The sequence below is a fragment of the Priapulus caudatus genome, unplaced genomic scaffold (assembly GCF_000485595.1).
Source record: "Priapulus caudatus unplaced genomic scaffold, Priapulus_caudatus-5.0.1 Scaffold136, whole genome shotgun sequence".
NCBI classification, from domain to species: Eukaryota; Metazoa; Priapulida; class Priapulimorpha; order Priapulimorphida; family Priapulidae; genus Priapulus; species Priapulus caudatus.
The window spans coordinates 233,891-246,666 of record NW_014577197.1 but is presented as its reverse complement, the minus strand read 5'-3'; the positions used below and the strand labels follow the sequence as shown (position 1 = coordinate 246,666).

The 12,776-nt window shown below is 42.0% G+C and overlaps 2 protein-coding genes across 3 annotated transcripts in view; one reads left to right on the top strand and one right to left on the bottom strand.

Annotated features, from left to right (window-relative positions):
- Positions 1–825, bottom strand: part of LOC106806004 (leucine-rich repeat-containing protein 40-like) — a 13,868-nt gene extending 13,043 nt beyond the window's left edge. Inside the window, exon 1 of the mRNA XM_014807830.1 lies at positions 642–825. Coding sequence (XP_014663316.1) covers positions 642–813 — 172 coding nt within the window. The 5' untranslated portion in view covers positions 814–825. The remainder of the gene's footprint in view (positions 1–641) is intronic.
- Positions 826–966: 141 nt separating this feature from the next.
- LOC106806005 (major facilitator superfamily domain-containing protein 1-like) overlaps positions 967–12,776 on the top strand; it is a 33,286-nt gene continuing 21,476 nt past the window's right edge. Inside the window, exons 1-9 of one of the 2 annotated variants that reach the window (XM_014807831.1) lie at positions 967–1,056; positions 2,709–2,809; positions 3,059–3,174; positions 3,307–3,362; positions 3,704–3,847; positions 4,146–4,304; positions 4,452–4,567; positions 4,990–5,090; positions 5,485–5,593. In XM_014807831.1, the coding sequence (XP_014663317.1) occupies positions 1,032–1,056; positions 2,709–2,809; positions 3,059–3,174; positions 3,307–3,362; positions 3,704–3,847; positions 4,146–4,304; positions 4,452–4,567; positions 4,990–5,090; positions 5,485–5,593 (927 nt within the window). In that variant the 5' untranslated portion in view covers positions 967–1,031. The remainder of the gene's footprint in view (positions 1,057–2,708; positions 2,810–3,058; positions 3,175–3,306; positions 3,363–3,703; positions 3,848–4,145; positions 4,305–4,451; positions 4,568–4,989; positions 5,091–5,484; positions 5,594–12,776) is intronic. The other variant, XM_014807832.1, reaches the window with a different exon arrangement.

Sequence of the window (12,776 nt, the reverse complement as noted above, 5' to 3'; positions counted from 1 at the left end):
CGAGAGTGTGCGAGTACGCGAGAGAGAGGTGAGAGAGAGAAGAGAGAGAGAGAGAGCGTACGCGCTAGAGAGAGCGAGAGTGTGCGAGTACGCGAGAGAGAGGTGAGAGAGAGAAGAGAGAGAGAGAGAGAGAGAGAGAGAGAGAGAAAGAGAGAGCGAGGTGAGAGAGAAGAGATAGGGAGAGAGAGAGAGAGAGGAGGAAAGAGATAGAGAGAGAAGAGAGAGAGAGGCGAATATATATATATTCGCCTCTCTTCGTTTACCTGCAAAAGTTATCCCATATATGCTCGACTGGTCGTGGGCGATATCATCCGCGAGAGGGGAGTAATTGGAAGTGAGGAAGTAGAAGAACGAAGAGAGGCGAGTATATATATATATATTTTATGACAATCCGTCCATAACTTTTCCAGTTAGGCTGTACATAAACAAACCCACAAACCAACAATCACACGCCGGTGAAAACATACCCCTCCTGCCCTTGGCGAAGGTTAAACTAATAGTAATACTAGTATTACTATTACTATTTCAGTATTTGTATTACTTATACCACTACTCACTATAGGCACTACAAGGACACCAACCTAAGTCGGCAAGTAACTAATGCTCTTGCTGTTTCATATTTTTACTGTTTAACCACTCACCCGTTGATAAACCTCTATTCGACAAATTCAATTCCCCACTCTTTCTCGCGTTGTTTATCAGAGTAGGACCGACACCACCGTCTCCAGTGCCACAGGCCGCAGCAGCATCCGCTGCAGCTGCACGAAACTTCGGATTCATCTGAGGTTTACGACGATTTTGTAACTTTGACATTCTTGGCAATGTTTTTCCTAAGTAAATTTACAGATATATAACGACGGACAGGTCCAATACTGCAAATAACAAATAAGTTCGGCTGTTGCTGGTGATCAAATAGCGTCGTAGGCTGGTGATTCACTTAGTTGCGTTTTGGCGCCATCTCGCGGTGGTCGTCATTGCTGTGGTTTAGTAAACAACGTATGAAAACAACGGCAACGTAAATAAAACGTAAAATGGCATTATTGCACGCATCAAAAAGTAAGTCATATGATGTTTGTCAGTATGCACCTCACGTATATTAGATTTGTATACTTCTGAATTTCCATATATTTTTCTTTTCGTAAGTTCAGATCTGACTCGGTGACAGGTGTCAGTGACAGTGTCACTACACACTACCACAGTACAGAGTACACTACTGCAGTCCACAGTCAACTACAGGGGCAACACATCCCTAGGGCCAGGCTATAGCCACTGGCCCTTCACTCTAAAACAGGTTGCAGAGGTCCGGCCGTAACGCTACCTATATGTTAGTGTGTGTAGCCCTGTGTTCCATTGGTCTAGTAAAAGTAAAAGAATTGTCGTTGTCAGAATGATATGATATCGAAGGCTGTGCACTACATGTGAGCACTCAAAAGTGCCTCAAATACTAGCTCTAGAACTATAGCCCTCTGCTCCGCCGCAGGAGGTCCCTGCGGCGGAGCAGATGGCTATAGTTCTAGAGCTACTCAAATACCAATTACCATCTCCTGCGATCTACATTATCAAAATTTTCTGTGGGAGGACCCCCAGACCCCCACCTGTTTCTCACCCCTTCCTTGAAATACTGCCCCCACCCCTAGGAATTTTCTCAATGTAAGGCCTTGTATGTGCAAACTTGGAAGCTAGAGAAGCAGGAATGGTCAAGCTGATAATAGCAAAATGACAGTGACCATGCATACATAAGCAGTGTGTTTGGTAGACAAAAAACAAAAAAATGTTCGAGGCGTGAAATTGCCACTTGGCTCATTATATCAACTAGGGTTATATATATATATATGAGGTTTATGACATGCAAGTTGATATAGTGCAAAATAAATTGGTTGCCAAGCCTAATCATGGATGTGTGTGCCACATGTTGTTGCAGGTAATATTTCACAGCCACTTCCCTGCAGACTGACATTTTTAGTTTTGGCCCCATTTTACTAGTAGTGCTGAGAGGGTCTATGTCCCTCAGGGTACTGCCAGAACGTACCCTGGGTATGGTCCGGTATACCAGAACGTACCCTGGTACTATCTAATATGCCAGACCGTACCTCGCCTACTCCACTAACGAGTCTATAGCCTACTCCCTAACCCTAACCCTAACCCTAACCCTAACCCTAACCATATCAGATAGTTACCAGGGTACGTTCCGGCAGTACCCTGGGGGACATAGACCCTATGAGCACTACTAGTAGTAGTATCGCTGATAGGGTCTATGTCCCCCAGGGTACTGCCGGAACGTACCCTGGTAGTGGTACTATCTAATATGCCGGACCGTACCTCGCCTATTGCACTAACGCTCGAGTCTAGGGAGTTGCCTACGCCTACTCCCTAACCCTAACCCTAACCCTAACCCTAACCCTAACCATATCAGATAGTTACCAGGGTACGTTCTGGTATATCGGACCGTACCCAGGGTACGTTCCGGCAGTACCCTGGGGGACATAGACCCTATGAGCAGTGGTATTATGACATTAGTCAGTGGCTGAATGGGGGGGGGGGGTGCAACCCCCAACCCCCTCTAGATCTGTCACTCACTGGATACGATATATGTTGTGATATGATCAGGTGCAGACATGCTGCATGGAATTTCATTTAAAAATTGGCAGCCAACTCATAAATTGACCCATCTACAAAATTACATGTTGTAACATCTCTATCTTTTGCAGCATATTACAGATTTGTCGTCCTTTTCTTCAACTGTATGCTAACATTTGGGTCATACTACTGTTTTGACATGCCAAGTGTGTTACAGACTCAGTTTACACAGGTAAATATACAACAAAGCTCTATAAAATTATTATTTTTTAAGTACAATTGAGTCATCTAAAATCAAAATGTGTTCATTCACAGAATGCATGTTTTTTGACTGATTCTGTTTAAGAGTAACAAGTCCGTTTTACAATTAAGGACAGTAGTACAAATGATATTGTATAATATGTCTCTGGATTTAATGGTGCATTAATTAATTTAATAGCAGATCTCACATCATAATGACATATATATAACATTTCACTAGAGTCCAAACTGTAGTACAGGCAACACCACAGAAGGCAATACTACTGACTGCTGCACAGACTGCTTGGGAATGAGTCCAAGTGACTACAACTTGCTATACGCCATTTACGCTTGGACGTAAGTAGATAGTTTTGGTTTATTTTAACTCAATCTGTCGTTTGTTTGCTAAATTAAGATGTGAATACCAAACCGTTTTTTGAATCCCTGGTTTATAGTTCGCTAATTATTTATGCCTTTGTTGTGTTTCAGAAATGCAGTCGTTGTCATTGCAGCTGGTTTCTTTGTTGATAAAGTTGGTAATGTGGGTGAGTACCTGTGTGCCTTCAATTATTGTACGTGTACTCCATCTTGAAGGAGTATATTAGAACATGTACGTGGGAACCAAATTTTGCAAGGGGTGATGGTATGCTACAAAGTTAACATATAAGTTATTTAAAAGCTAAATTCAAGCAGGTCATTTAAGTGGATATAGACCCAATAATGTAGCAGTATAATAAATCTGAAGTGTTTACTACGTATGACTGCAGTATAACTTGTAAAGGTGAATGGATATAGCATCTTAACCTTAGGGATTTTGTCAGCAATGTATGCATGGTAATATTAATTGTTAGGAGTTTGACATTAAATTTGTTGTGTTTTGTTTCAGTTGGTGTACTATTGTTTTCTTTACTGTGTCTCTTGGGATCAGCAACGTTTGCTCTTGGTACAACCTTTCAAGGAACCACCACAATGCTCCCCATTATGCTCTTTGGACGTCTACTCTTTGGGTCAGGAAACGGGTCACTGACAAGTATGATTATGTTGTTGTGGGTGTTGTGTTTTTTGTTGTTTCTACGTGTTCTGTGCAAATTTAGCTGTGTTTTTACGGGATAAGTATATAATAGAATTTATTAAAGTTATTGTATACTATGCTGTCTAATTGTATTCAAGTCACTAAGTCTGTTGGTGTAACAAAAGTCTAGAATTGTTTCACCCAAATACAAATGATATGTGTCTTGCATTCTTGATAAGATCTATTTTAGTAAATAAAATTTGCCACGTTTTTACACATCAGTAACAATCTCTATGTAATTGGTGCGTGATTTCAGTTGTACAGAACAGAATAACGGCGTTCTGGTTCGACGGTAAAGAACTCGCAATGGCCTTTGGGCTGACACTCGCCTTCTCCAGGCTAGGCAGTGTGCTAAACTTCCTCCTCACAGAGAGCTTCGAGGAAAGATTCGGCTTACAGTTAACACTGTGGGCTGGTAAGAACACGTCGTATCCCTCTAGTTGGACGCCCAACTCTTCTTCAGAGTTATGTGTAAGATTATAGACTGGATGCATGCTTATGTGTTGTGGTTCCATTCGGCAATGGGGTGTAACTCTTTTTAATGTGATACAAATTGTTTCAGGGAGCGTACTGTGCGGTGTTGGATTCGTATCAGCACTGATTGTCAGCGTGCTGGACAAGGGCGGAGTAAAACAGCTTGGACTTGATAAAAAGCAGAGTTCAGATTCCAAGAAACTGGTATGGTTTAGGAAAGAAGATCCTATTCATAGCAATAAATTAATGTTGTGAAGTGATCGACATTTACATTGTTGTCAATTTGCTAGGTAAATGTTTGATACAGTATTATGGATGGTGTGTTACTTCATCGGGGATTTTTAATATAAAGTATAGGATGGTTGCTTAAAACAAACCTAGATAGACCATGAGAGCTATTTTCTAAACAATGGGAAAATTGTACAGGTCTTGATACTTTTCCTATATATATTTTTTTCAATGCGTGAAGTGTTTATCGTATGCCCCATTTTGCGTTTATTCCTAGTTCGCAAGCTGCGACTATCTGTGTTGCTTGACATTCATTTGGGGAATTGTGAGTAAACCTCCTGACAGGTGGAAATTAAGCTGATAGATAACAAACATTTGCAACTCTCTTCTTGTTACAGCGGTTCACGGACATAAAGTATTTTTCGCTCGGCTATTGGCTGTTGGCGGTTTCCATAATGTTCTTCTACAATGGTATATTTCCATTTGTTGCTGATGCTAGGTGAGTTATATAGTCTGTTATCACTCATTTTATTAGTATATGTGTAGAATTTATTCGTTGATATACAATTGTATACAAGTATATCCAATTGTATAGATGTACGTATATATTCTCCTGCAATGAGCTTGTGTATATTGAATATTTATACATAATTCCCTGTATGTATAGGTGCATGCATATACATGTACCTGTAGTATAATGATTAGTATAATAAATTCCACAATTTGATACCATTCCATATTTCTGCATTACATGCATAGCTACAGTATGAGTCAATACTTCCATAGTAGAGTTAAAACTAGCAAATAATGTTCGAATTGACCTAGAGTTAGGGTTCACCCCATCATTCACCCTGTCCATTTATGTTTATATACATTTCTAACTTATCTTTCAGCAAGTTCATTCAAGACAAGTATGATTACAATGAGCAAAAGGCAGACTACATGGTTGGGGCTGTGTATGATGTTTCCTTGTTGATGTCCCCTTTTCTTGGAGGAATCATTGTGAGTTTATATCCGGCATTATTGACCGATGTCCCAAGCTCTACAAGTTATGATGCTAGCAGTGAATCTATTCGTTATGTACTTATTTAGTGGACACTGAAATGAATAGGTTATTCAACCTGTTTTTTAGCTCATCTGACATAGTCCGATGCATCTTGTAGAATCGCATGAGCGTGCGTTCGTCTGGCCGTGCGTCTGTCCGGCCGTGCGTCCGTGCATCAACAGTTGGGCACAAATCTTAACCGCTTGACGTATGGTCACGATATTTGGGACGTCGGGGGGGGGGGGAGTTGGGATTATTGGTTATTGTCAAAACGAGTTGGGATGTCAAAGCTGGGGGTCAAAGGTCAAAGGTCAAGAGCTGTAAAAGAAGGCAGAACATTCCCTCCTTAACTTAAGGTATAGGGAGGAAATGCAGAATTGCGACACAAATCTAAATGGCTCGACCTAGGCTCGTGATAGTCGGTGTATAGCATCATGGTAGGAAAAGCCATCACTGTACCGAAATTGGAGGTCACAGGTCAAAGGTCAATGGGGGACAGGGCAGATTTTAGACATTTTCTGAGGACATGGTCTGACGGAGCGATTGAAAAACGTTTTTGTTTCAGCGGGGACCTAGCATTTTTATGGCTTTATTGAAAGGACCATGAAATGTACATGCGAAGAGTAAGTGTCGGATAACCTTTTGACCCTCAAGAGGAGGGTTAAACATGGATTTGTTGACTGTTAACAAAGGACTGAACTGCTTTTGCTATTGTGGATGTGAGGCTACAGTTGCACAGTTGAATTGCAAAGGCAAATGTTTGTTGAACAAGGTTTACGCTCCTTAAATCATATTATTTTCTAAAGAAGTCTGTATTAGCACCCTGAGTAGCACCCTGTATTAGCACACTGTAATGAACCCTGAATGCTCGTTTGGGTAGGCAAAAACATGGGGGCAGCCCATTACCCATGCATGGGGGTGAACTGGCATATTTCTAAATCATAATTATTGACCTGGGCAACTGCAATGCAAGATCGTGTTAATCACAGCTGAGCGAAATATTCTCGCCGCTGCCTGAATATACTTGGATTTCAGCAACTCAATGGAGTGAGGTTATCACGCACGAAGGGTGATGCCATCTCTTGGCATTATTGTATGGACACTTGCACGCCGCATATGCCGAGCAAAGTGGTTATGCTATTAGAGCCTCCTCACCCGGCCTCTTCCCCCCACTCTCCCCCCACCACCCCAACTACGCTCGGCGCTCGACGCATATCCATGATAACAGTAGTTAAGTATAGCCAAAGTCATTAAAGTTACACAGCTGTTCTTTATTACTGTACTACCGGGTTATAGCAAGCCGATGCTATCATAGATTTTTAGATCTGTAATTAAGTAGTATCCTAGATATATGCTCTGATGTGCTGCGAACGCAGGTGATGGAGGTTTGGCTTCGTTCAGTTCGTTTGCCGGGGGAGTTAGCATACCGAACACCTGCGTCAGAGTAGAGCGGCTGTCGCCTCTGCGGCACTTGTTGTGCTTTTTATTAATTGCTCTTTATACTCTCATTGGTGGACTCGTCAGTTAGTTTATGTATCTTTTCATAATTTGACTGGTGATTTTTACAAGAGTACACGTTTACCATAATTGATGACCACTATATTTCAGATACACAGTGACCCTAGCGTTCATGTAATTATTCTTGGCGATAGTATATGAACGATGTGCAACATATTTCGCAGAGTGCTGTTCTGTATTACAGTGATGTTGTGAGGCAAGCGTGGTATCTGGCAATTGGCCTGTGCTCCTTGTTATCATCAGTGTTTGGCGTACTAGACTTTCGCACATTCTTATCCACTGGCAGTCATGCTGTGGGCTGGGAGAAATTTTCTGTTGCGCGTGCAGTAAGTATATTTGGTTAGCATAAGGAACTAAATGTAGTGAATTATAATAATTCAGTCAGTGACACACGTCCATATAGCTATAGAGAAGACATGATTTGAATGTATCAACGCCATGGGACAACACGCCTGCGGAATTTATTTGCACATCTGCGCTGCGACTCTATATCGCAAGCGAAGACAAGTCGCAGCGATAAATATTCGCGCACCCCCGTCATGCGATAATTGAGCGGACACACCGATGCAAATATTATTCGCCACAGGATCCGCAGCGGCGTATACACTACTAACGGCGATCCTACTGGCACACACTGCTCCAACTATGGCCCTCTCAACGAGTCACTGTGCCGTCACGTGATTAGCATATGATTCTCAATGTGATTCGCGCAGTCTTGTAAATCGGGGGTCGGTAACGTATAGTATGAACTCACAGCGCGATTGGACGAGCAAAACAACATGCGCTCTGTGGACAGCGCGTCTAAGGTTTTGCAATGTGCGATTATAAACGAAGATTCAGAGACTGTTGTGAAACTGGGTGGAGGGGTGTGGGTGGGAATATTTCCGCTTACTTAAGGTATAGGAGGGAAAATAACGATCTGCGGCACAAAAATCTTAACGGATATAGACTATTGTCTTAATATTCTGCTATGATGGCAGCGATAACATCACCAGTGCGAGAAATTGGGAAGGTCACACGTCGCTCAAAGGCAGTACGCGAAACGGTCAGATATCAGAATTTTCTAGAAGGACCGATGGCCTAATGGACAGAGTGAAAAACTGTTTTTGTTTTCGCGCGGACCTTACCATTTTATCACTTGTATTTTGAAAGGACCAGGGAAAGTGCGCGGACAGAGACGCAGAGAGGGGCCGGACAAAAAACAGCCGTGTTGTCCCCGCTTAAACATTCGGGAATCATGTTTTTCTTATACAAATGCACAATGGACAATAGGCCCCTCTCATTCTCCTTACCAAGATGCAATCGAATTGAGATACATCCTATGATGTGATATATTTCTTATTCTGTTATAGGGCAAGCATGTGTGGCCTTCTATTCGCTAGTTGTTGGGCAGGCGTATGTTGGCCGGCTAGTGGTATAAACGGACATCTGATAACAGATTGGTGGGAATAGGTATTTCTGAATGTCCATTGTGGCAGCGTATTTTAGGAAAGAATGAAACGTAAGTGTAGTATTTATTACATACTGTATTAGTGTTATATTGTTATTATTATGTGTTTGAATTAAAATGTAGACATCGGACCACTGTCTAGAGTTTGATTAAAATCCGGTCAATACCTCATTTATTTCCTGATAGCGAGAAATTGTCGGCTGGCAACGGAAGGAATGCATGTATAGCAGCTTAAAATTACTAAACGTCTTAAGAAGCAATTATGGGTTCATATGAATGCAGATAATGTACATTACACTACGGGCTATATAATAACTGTACATTTTGAGGACAGCTAGTCGATTTTTGATTTGTTTGTGAACACTGTAACGACTATCGTTACTAATGAAACTTTTCAATGTATTGGTTTTATTATTACTTTATTTAAGCCTATCTAGTGAGGAGACTGAAGAGGTGGAAAGTTACGTGATTGATATCCTATAGGAAACACATTGCTGTGTTGGCATTACTCTGCGTCTCTAAACCATCAATGAAGGCGAAGGTGATAGCTGTCATTGTAGAAAGACACAATACTATAATTCACAGGGCGGCGGGGGGGGGGGCGGGACACGCCGACTTCTGCATAGCTTTCTGCTGTGTTGACGTCTGTACACTGCTTCACAGCTCGGCGGTGTTCACCGTGTCGTAGAGTTCTGGTCATTTTCTGGGATTCCCCGGCCTTCACAACACAGGGGGGCGGAGAAGCGTTAATTGCGACTTGCTGTATAGATGATCTACGCTGTATGCTGTATGCCTGTACTTAGTTTAATGCTTAGTTAGTTAAATCCTATCCCAGCGCTAGTATGAGCGCATAGGACAGTGGCTGTATCTCGTTTCAAATAAGCTGAGTGCCCCGCCAGCTGGCCTATTCACAGATGAAATGCGTACAGTAGGGGGTTAGTCCATTGAGTAGCACTGCGATTAATTGCCACGCTCGTATCTCTATTTGCTCCTGAATGCTAAGCAAGAGATAGCTGTGTGTACCATTTTCAGTCTTTGGGTATAACCAGGCCGGGAGGTTCGAACCTGACCTTCCAGCATGCCGAGGTGAGCCATCACGTGCGGTAGTATGCTGTACTTGATAATCGATATCGTACGCTCGCCCGTCTCGTCCGCAGGTGAGGCGTTCTGCAATCGCACCGGCGGGAAAAAGCGTCGCGTGGACGAGGTGCGGCGCCTGCCACGCGCACGGCCACCTTCGCGTTGACGCGTCGAACTCACCGCTTCGTGTCCGCCAGGGACAGCGACGACGAGGAGCACGCGCGCGTTACAGCCGACTGCCGTCGAGCAAAGGTGGCGCAGTGTCAACTTAACCGAACGCTGTGAACGCCAGACCGCTAGAGACGATTACCTTAACGAAGGCTGCATGGGACTACGCTACTTGTTGATTTCTGCTTCTGATTCTGGTGCCTGAAGTGCCAGTCGAAGCATATCTGGCTGAGAAGCTTAAAGCTCCACTCCACTCGCTCGGATATTGTTGCATTAGATGTCAAGTCTAGACCCGAGTATATACGTGTTTTCTTTCCAATGTTTGTTCGAGCTTTGCGGCACATATGCTTGCTAAGCAATGTTTTTTCGACAACGCCCTATTACATGCCATTGGCTAAGCTGCCTGACAAAAATATTAAAGTTTTCTTAGTCCTTCACGTCGCGACTGCAGATTTATTTTTCGTACTATTCTGGCTGACTATACTATTCTTCTACTAATGTCATTAGCCTTTACTAAGTACCCTGAATCACATTGATCACATGTGAAGAAAATCGTGGTTATAAACAGTTTCTTTTACTAGACAGATTGTATGTTGTTTAATTTTGTTGTGTGTTTGATTATGAATCGATTTAAGCTATTCTGTTGTGTGTTTGTAAGCAAGAATTTAATTTAGGCTCTAGAAATAATATTGCATCTAAATGGCAATATCAAATCATAGCAGTATTATATATATCTTATATACTTTATCAGAACATGCTCATTTTTAGTAAAGATGTTTAGGAACATTTTTTCCTACTCGCTTTCTTTATAATTGTCGTTCTAATAACACACTTCTTACAGTAGAGAACGGCGTTGGCTACAAAAGGAGGCAGCATTGTTGCAATGTGTTTGTCCCGTCAAATATACATATCAAAAATGTGTCAAAGATGGAAGATTTGGTGTTTTATTACGTGTATTTTTCTTAATCTTCACTGGTGGCAATTATATAATAAAGAAGGTTGCGTTTTAATCAACGGAGTTGCAATGGACTTTAATCTATGTAATGTTGCATTGTACAACTCATTGAGTGGTGAATTTCGATCAGTAGGGTCATTGAAAGAAAATCTAATGTTATTCAGCAGCAATTATGCATGTAACTTTGTATGAGTGATGTGTTATATTCCATATGTAGAATCAGAGTACACGAGTCGCTGATATAATGGTAGTTTTGATAAAATCATAAAAAACTCCATAAACAATAGCTGTTTGTTGGTGTGTTTGTACTACACTAATACAAGGACAAATACTATATAATTTTATATGTTTTAATATATATTTTATATAGTTTTATATGTTACAGCTTTTGTATTTTCCGTATTTTTAGCGTGTTATCTGGCGTGTGGCCTTATATATAATACAACTTGGTTGTAATTATATCCTACTTTTAAAGTAGAGAGCACATACTTTATAGTTATGTCAACGTATGCAGCGGGGCACATTACATGCAAGTCTTCTTCTTATTCCTAAAGTGAGGTCTACTGTTGGAATGTTTCGATAGAATCGTAATCGCACTGGATAATCCTCTTCATATTAAAAGCATGATTTTTGCAAAATTATTCTTCTCGACGAGAAGATTGCGATGCGGCAGAGCACGGTTTCAAGGCGCATGCAGTACGGACTGAGAAAATGGCGTAATATTAGATTGGCCGGGATAGAGGCTGGTGGGATTACTGTGGAAAGACGACTGCGAGAGGTAGCTGGGGCGGTTTAGAAGAAGCAAGGAGGCCTGAGTAGAGACAATGGAGGAAAGGGGTAAACTGGAGGGGTTGAAGAATAGGAGTTGTTGAACCCTACAGGTAGGGCGCTTTGACTATTATTAGACCATCAGTCGTTACTGGATAAACAATTTATAATATATTGCGGATCTTTCGCTCGGGACATGCTATGGATTCGTGCGGGCTAGGCTATGCAATGCGGCGCACGGATCCATAGCTGCCACAGCGCTGCATACTGTCGTAGGACGTGTCCCGCGGTCGGCGTGCGCCTTCCGCCGGATTAGATGCGCGAGAAGATCTGCGCTTTAGCGTTGGTCTAAACCTCTTTCAGGCACAGCTTCTCCTAGGTATCCGTCTATTACTGGATATTGCGCATGTGCTAACACACTAACTTAGCCGATTGTGTACTAACTGGTATATGCGAGGGCCACCTAGATGCAGATCTTCTTCCTATTTTTACGCTAGTTTCTACTAATAGATGTTATCATAGAAGTCTATGCTAGGATAACTCCTCTTATTATTAAATGCATGATATTTGCAAAATATTCTTTCTTCTCGAGAGATATGCGCATGCTCAATCACCGTTTCAGGCGTGCAGTACGGATGATGAAACTGCGTAATATAGCTTGCAGAGGGATAGAGGAAGTGGGATGAGTGCTGGAAAGACGACTGGATAAGTATAGATTGAGGCGCGGTTAGAACAGAAAAAGTGGTTGAGCGAGAGACAATGAAAGGCAAGGGGAAGGACTGGCAGGGGTTGCAAATTGCGAGTGTTTGGCACCTACGGGCTAGGGCGCTATGTAATCAATATAGACACAGGTCTTACTGATAACAAATTATTACATACAGCTATTGCTGAGATAGCCCCCAGCACCATATTACATGCTTAAGTCATCTAAAAATACAAACTTCCATCCGTGAGTATTGACGCGCATCGTGCGCAAAAACCTACTACCGGTAAGTAGCCAAGATTATGTTACTGACTGGTATATGCTGCGGGCACCTTCCAGTGAAAGGTCTTCTTGATTTCCTATACGTGAGATCCTTACTGAGGGAAATGTTTACTCAGGTAGATATTCTCTGCGTAGGATAATCCCTTCTTCAAATATATAAATCGGATGTTATTTTGCAAAGATAATTCTTTATTCTTGCAGGAGAAGATTGCGCCG